The following is a 6,946-nucleotide window of genomic DNA, read 5'->3' as shown; positions in this document are numbered from 1 at the left end:
GCTCTCAGTGAATTCAGTGAATCTTGTAGTGAATTACCAATGTGAGAGTAGTTCTGGGAGCTCCAGAACTCACAATTGGTGTCAGAAATGAGGGTGGTCTTGTAGGCCACACCTCTTCCCCCAATTTTGCAATGATGTTCAGGGAAAGAAGCAAGTTACATACATACATATATACATTCAGTATAATATCCACTTATAAAAAAACACCCAAACACCGACTTTGGCTCAGGTCATGATCTCAAGTCTTGTGGGTTTGAGCCCCATGTCAGGCTCTGTGCTGACAGCTCAGAGCGTGGAGCCTGCTTCAGATTCTGTGTCTCCCTCTCTCTCTCTCTCTGCCCTTCCCCCACTCACACTCTGTCTCTCTCTCTCAAAAATAAGTAATTAAAACATCAAAAAAAATTTTTAAAAAGCTCCCAAACAGGCAAAACAATGAAGGCCCTGCATGTCTCTGTGCAGGATGTACACTGCACAATTTTAAGGAGCACTTTTCCTATCATAACCTTTGTAAACAGTGCCTCCCTAGATTTGTTCAAAGACACACTGCTCAACTGGACAAGGAAGTATGATAACAAACATTTTTTGTAACAGTATAAAGCATATACGAGAATGATGCCCCCAAAGTCCAGGACACTGGTTATCTCTTTGGGGGGAAAAAGGGGAAAATAATTAAGAAGGCACTCACAGGGGATTTCAGCTACAGCTGTAATATTTTCTTTCTTAGACGGGGTGATGGGTACTTGGGTATTCTGTCTTTGCAGTTTCATATGCAGAAAATATTTCATTTTTTAAAACCCTATACTTAAAGGACAAAAGGAAGAAAATATCCAGAGAATGAAACAAGGTCAGAGCCAGAGATATAGAGAAAAATACAGTAGAGCACAACATTAGGGAAATCAAAAGAGGAGTCTTAAATAGGACACAATGTTCACAGTGCTGCCAGGAGCTGTGGAGGATAAGATTTGACAATTAGATCATTTTGGTCTTTCATGGCAGTTTCAACAGATCAGTGAGGGTGAAATCAGATTGTAAGAGGTTGTCAAGAGAATAGGAAGTGATGTGGAAACAATGAGTGTTGATGCCACTGTCTGGAAGTTCAGCAGCAGAGGCAGTGGAACGGGACCTGCGACTACAAAACCATCATGGTTAAAGTCTCTTAAGAGTCTGTGATGGACTGAATGTCTGGCCCCTAAATTCATACGTTGAAACCGAGCCTCCAGTGGGAGGCCATTAGGAGGTGGGGCCTTGGGAGGTGATTAGTAATGAGGGTGGAGTCTTCATGAATAGGATTACTGCCCCTATAAAAGCAAACCCAGAGAGTCCCTAGTCCCTTCTGCCACATGAAGACAGCTGTCACAAGAAGTGGGTCTCACCAGGTGACAAATTTGCCAGGGCCTTGATGTTGGACTTCCCGGCCTCCAGAACTGTGAGAAATCAATGTCTGCCATTTATAAACCATCTATCTTATCAGTCTCTGATATTCTGTTACAGTAGCCTGAAGGAGATAAAGAAGAGTCTTTTGTTTTGTATTGTTCTTAAGGAAGGAGGAGACTTGTTCTTAAGGAAGGAGAGAGGGAGAAATCAAAGATTGGAAAGAAAAACATTGTCATTCTTTGGGAATATTTACTCTCTTCATGTGCATTCTAGAAGACTAGCTGGAAGTTATGTAAATAGTTTCCTTATCAAGGTCTAAATTTATAAGAAAAATCATTTATAAGTTTGGAAATTTGAGTGCATTTCTCTATCATACACCTGCTACAAAGGATGGCTGGTTTCCATGCAAGTCTTTTTAACCCATACAGAGTAAGCAACAGGCTAAGATCCTGTAAATCGATCTTATTCTCTGTAAACATTGCCTTATTCTGACCAGCTGACAAATAGTCATAAGACAAAATTAGGAAAAAATAGATTTTAAAACCTTTCTCTGGAACTCAGGTAATTGAGTGAAACACAGGGATGAAGGGTAGGGACAACTAGATTGACATTTTTGGTGCGAATGTTCTGAAGGAGGGGCACCTGGGTGGCTCAGTGAGTTAAGTATCTGACTCTTGGTTTCAGATCAGGTCATGATCTCACAGTTTCATGGGTTTGAGCCCCCCACATCAGGCTCTGCACTGGTAGCTCAGAGCCTGCTTGGGACTTTCTCTCTTTCCCTCTCTCTCTGCCCCTCCCCCACTTGCACTGTCTCTCTTTCAAAATAAATAAACTTTAAAAATATGTTCTGAAGGAACTCAAGGCTGTTAATTATGATGGCCAATGGCCCTTTTGTTCGAGGCCACTAGATACGTCTGAGTATTCTTCCAAGTTTATGTTGGTACCCACTGTTTTTCACAGAGGCTAAGCAGCAGTGAAAAAAACTGTTTGAACCCATTCCACAGCTATGGCAAGGACTAGACATGCCTGGGGCTGGGACAGAGGTGGTGAAGGGAAAGGCAAACTCCCTCAGAGGGAATCTCTCTTTTGGGAAGAAGTCTGGCTTGGCATGCCATGAAGGAGTAGGGCAGGAGGATCTGAATGCAGCATGCCCCCTGGCAAGCCCACTATTTAGTCGGGGAGACTGTTGGTACATGAGCTATTTCATGAAACCCTGTAACATTCTTGCACAATGTTTTGTGAGATCCCAACACACACATCTCTCTCTCTCACTTACACACACACACACACACACACACACACACACACACACACAGAAATTATGTCAGAACAGAAAGTGCCTCCCTCTTGCCACACTTAAAGACTAAGTATAACTAGAGCCAGAATGAAAAACCTGTCTGCCCTCCATGTCAACACTGGTACAACTGACATAGAGATAGTTGCTTACAAAAGTATTGCAGTAACCTGGAAGGAACTCGGTCAGCAAGGCCAGCAGCAAGTAGCTGCCAACAGCAATAGTGGTCCTGGTTCTATGTAAGACTTTGGGACTCGTCTATATGCCACAGGACTTTGCATCATGGAGGCTAAGCATGCAACCAACAAGATTTGGGGATTACTATTAATAGAAGCTTATTTATATACGCAGACTGCTAAGGCTTGGGCTCCTTTGAGCAACACACCTACATCTGGAGCAATTACAGCTTTCTTTATCTTGAGGTCTGTGAATCAGGAGCTTCTCTTATTAAGGTCCAATTAAGGCCATTTTTAGCTCAAAAATGGAAGATCACAATATTCCTCAAAGCAAAAGTTCTTTCTCATTCTGTATAGCTTTTTTTTTTTAATCATTCTGTATAGATTCTTGCTTTCTATCTTAATTTCACAGTCCTGCCCAGTCTTTCTCAAGTTATTTCTATCTTGCTTTTGTTGATTCTTATACAAACAAGAATGCTGGCTCAGCTGGATGGAGTCATTCTTCAGATGCCCACATCCTGGCCTCTCACAGACCTCTTGGCTTTATCCCTCAACAGGGCACTGTGGCTTCTGAACCAGGCTTCTTCACTCTGAGAATGAGGATCCTAAATGGCTCAAAACATAACTAACTTGGTACCCTTATCCTAATCCTCCAAATATCCAGCCACAGGCCACCAAAACCTAGGCAGGATGGAGAAACCAAAGGAAAGAGGGAGTTCCCTCTCCCCCAAAAAAAGGGTGAAGGGAGGCTAAGCTGCACTTAGGATGGGGTGAGAAATTTAGTGTCTGCTCGTCCAACTCCTTGAAGATTTAAAGAGCTGCATTTTCCATTGAAGGAATAAAAACAGAAAGAGGGAGCCATGGGATGGCAGGAAACCCTGAATTCCAGCAAGCAAACAAAAACTAGCCAGTCTGTCAGCCAAAGGTACAGGAAGCAAGGAAAGGAGAAATGGAAGAAAAGGGTTTTCCCTACACAACATTGAGAAAGGTTAGAGACGGTGAACACTGGCAGGAAGAGAAAGCAGGTAGGGTAATGAGGGGAAAGGAAGAGGGAAAAGGAGCAGAGAGGAAGGAGGGGAGAAAGTACTGTTACCAGCGTGACCATTGTCATACAAGGGGCATTCAGAAATCTAATACAAAGGATAAGACTATCCATAACAACTTTGTCAAAGAATCCAGAGGGCAGACCCACTCCTTCCTTATCTAGTAATCTCTGTAGCAATTGCAGACTTGGGTAGAAAGCAGAACAATTCAATGTCATGAATTTCACAGATTCCCACCTAATATATGAATTCAAACTTCTGTGCTTGTGTAAGGCACGGGTTGTGCAGAAGGAGAAATAGGACAGCAAGTATCCCATAGATTTTTATTATCCTATGGGATATATCTACTAAAAACTGGCTGATCTGATCCATTATCCCACTTGTAGATGGTCTAGAATGGTTACATTGTCACATATATTACCTGATTTTAAAGTTAAATGTTCTCTGTTAACACTACTTACATAAATAACAAATTGCTTTGCCCATTAAAACCTAGCAAATTAGGGGAATTGAAACAGCCACTGCTGCCAACAAGAACTTGAAAGCTGCAAACTTTCAGCCTTGGAGGGGGCCATGGTGCGGCCTGTGAGGCATAAGAAATCGGTCAATTACTCACAGTTTGAGGACTCTGACAGTGATGATGACTTTATTTCTGCAACTGCACCTTTAAATAAAAAACCCAGAACAACACCAAAGGAGTTAAAACTAGAAACAAGGAAACCTAAACTGAAGAATCTCCAGAAAGAAGATATCCCATTGCAAGAGAAAACCCCTAAAAAAAGGATGGCTTTAGATGACAAGCTCTACCAGCAAGACTTAGAAGTCGCACTTGCTTTATCAGTAAAGGAACTTCCAACAGTCACCACTGATGTGGAAGAGGCTCAAGATAAAAGCATTGAAAAGTGTGACAGTCGTGAAAGTGAAACAATGAGTAAGGCCCCTCATATCTCCAATTGCAGTGTAGCCAGCGATTATTTAGATTTAGATAAGATTACTGAGGAAGATGATTTTCCTGGTGTTCAAGGGAAAAGAAAAGCAGCATCAAAGGCTATGGTACAACAGAGGAAGATTCTTCTGGAAGGCAGTGATGGCAATAGTGCTAATGACTCTGAACCAGACTTTGCAACTGGTGAAGAGTCCGAGGATGACTCTGATTTTAGTGAGAGTGAAGATAATGATGAAGACTTCACTGTGAGAAAAAATAAAGTGAAAGAAATTAAAAAGAAAGAAGTGAAGGTCAAATCCCCAGTTGAAAAGAAGGAGAAGAAACCTAAATCCAAATGTAATACTTTGGTGACTTCAGGAGACTCTGCTCCAGCTTCTGTGAAATCAGAACTTCAGCCTTCACCAAAAAAGGTTTCTGGTTCTTCGGAGGTCACTAGGAAACCATTACAAATACGCAGTCCTTTGGCTGAAAACAAAAAACCTAAGTGGGTCCCACCAGCGATGTCCAGAAGCAGCAGCATCAGGAGCCCACTGGCAGGCGTGTCTGTTAAGTCTCCAAATCAGAGTCTCCGCCTGGGTTTGTCCAGATTAGCACGAGTTAAACCTTTGCATCCAAATGCCGCTAGTAGCTGAGTGTGATAGTAAACACATGTTTGATTAAGAGAATCACAGTTTTACAAGTGTGTTTATATTTGATTTGTGTTTATATTTAAGGAGGGTATCATAAGATAAAGGAATCCTTTAATGTCCTATAAATTGCCTCTACCCATTCCATGATGATATTCTCTGAAGCTATTCAAGATTTCAATAAGGGGTTTGTTTATCAGAATTATCTTGTAATGCCCTTTCCTTCTGGAGAATGTGTTCTATTTTTCCTGTGTATAATAAGTCATTGTCATTCAGTGGTTGTCACTTTGACATGGAGAAAGTCCATGTTGCATGCTATTCTTTTCTAGAAACATGATGCTCCTTTCTAGCTTTGTCTAATTTATGGCACCTTAATTGTAACTATTCAGAGTTTAAAAGGAAACATTCCCACTTTTTCCAGGAGACATTTCTGAAATCTTACTTAAGCTACATTGTCAGTTTAATTGCAAAAATGTTTCATATTTTAGTCAAATACTAAGAATTTAGAATTCATTTACCCATTAAAATGGTTGCTATAATGACCTATGTCTCCTACTCAGAAGTAGATGTTTATTGTACAGCAAATAGAATTTCATGACATTTTATGAAGTTCTCATCAAAGCCTTTAATAAAAGTGAAAAAGTTTTGAAAAAAAAAAACAAAAAAAAACCTAGCAAATTAGTATTCTGGATTGGGATGGAACAGAATACTATGTAGAACAAACATGACTGTTTTCAGTCAAACGAGTTTTGTTTATCAGCTGTATGATTCCCTTGTGGCATCAGAAGGAACCCCTGACCTCCACAGGTATCTTTCCAGTCCTCCTCCCCCTTGTTCTAGGTTCCTAGAACCCATCCTTTGACTCATCTCTTGAACTCTCAGACCCTTCTTGTTCAGCAGTTGCCTCTCACTGTCCCATTTCTAACCATAGGTCTTTACTGCTTACCTTCACTGGGGCGTTCCCCTGCTACACGCTTTTTACAGCCATTTTTCTTCAGCAGCTGTTGCATGGCTTCCTCCCTGGTGTGCAGAGCACCTACAGGCTTCCAGGACAAGGGCTGCATTCTAGACTAGCTGATCAATAAAAGTCATACCAAATTAATTGTAACATCTTTGTTGTCCCCAAGACTAATTTTGGCCATTTTTCTTCATGCCTTTTAGGAATCCCAAGAGACCTCCTGAAATTACACAAATCAACTGTCACACTCATACTCATAGGGTACAGTAGGTAACATAAATAATTGAAATAAATGGATAGGGAGGCACCAGGACTGAGGCAAACTAGAGAGCACATGCCCCATCTCATGAAGGAAGGTACAGCCAAAACTCAGCATGAACCAATTGTTATGTGGTAACAAACTAGGGCCCACTCATTGCAGATCCTTTGACTTTTTAAGAAATCTCCCTTTTATGTTGGTAATTAATTCAATGTTGAATATCTATATACTGTATGAACCAATACGATGAGAGACAAAGAAACACAACCA

General features: G+C 41.1%; 1 protein-coding gene across 1 annotated transcript; it reads left to right on the top strand.

The window, feature by feature from the left end:
• The first annotated feature begins 4,410 nt into the window (after positions 1 to 4,410).
• Positions 4,411 to 5,498, top strand: LOC122227430 (RAD51-associated protein 1-like). Its single transcript, XM_042951911.1, has one exon. It carries the CDS (start codon positions 4,461 to 4,463, stop codon positions 5,463 to 5,465), a length of 1,005 nt encoding a protein of 334 aa, XP_042807845.1. The 5' UTR covers positions 4,411 to 4,460; the 3' UTR covers positions 5,466 to 5,498.
• The last annotated feature ends 1,448 nt before the right edge of the window (positions 5,499 to 6,946 follow it).

This window comes from Panthera leo, chromosome C1 (genome assembly GCF_018350215.1).
Source record: "Panthera leo isolate Ple1 chromosome C1, P.leo_Ple1_pat1.1, whole genome shotgun sequence".
NCBI classification, from domain to species: Eukaryota; Metazoa; Chordata; class Mammalia; order Carnivora; family Felidae; genus Panthera; species Panthera leo.
Note: the sequence above shows the minus strand (reverse complement) of the source record. Positions and strands in the feature narration are given on the sequence as shown.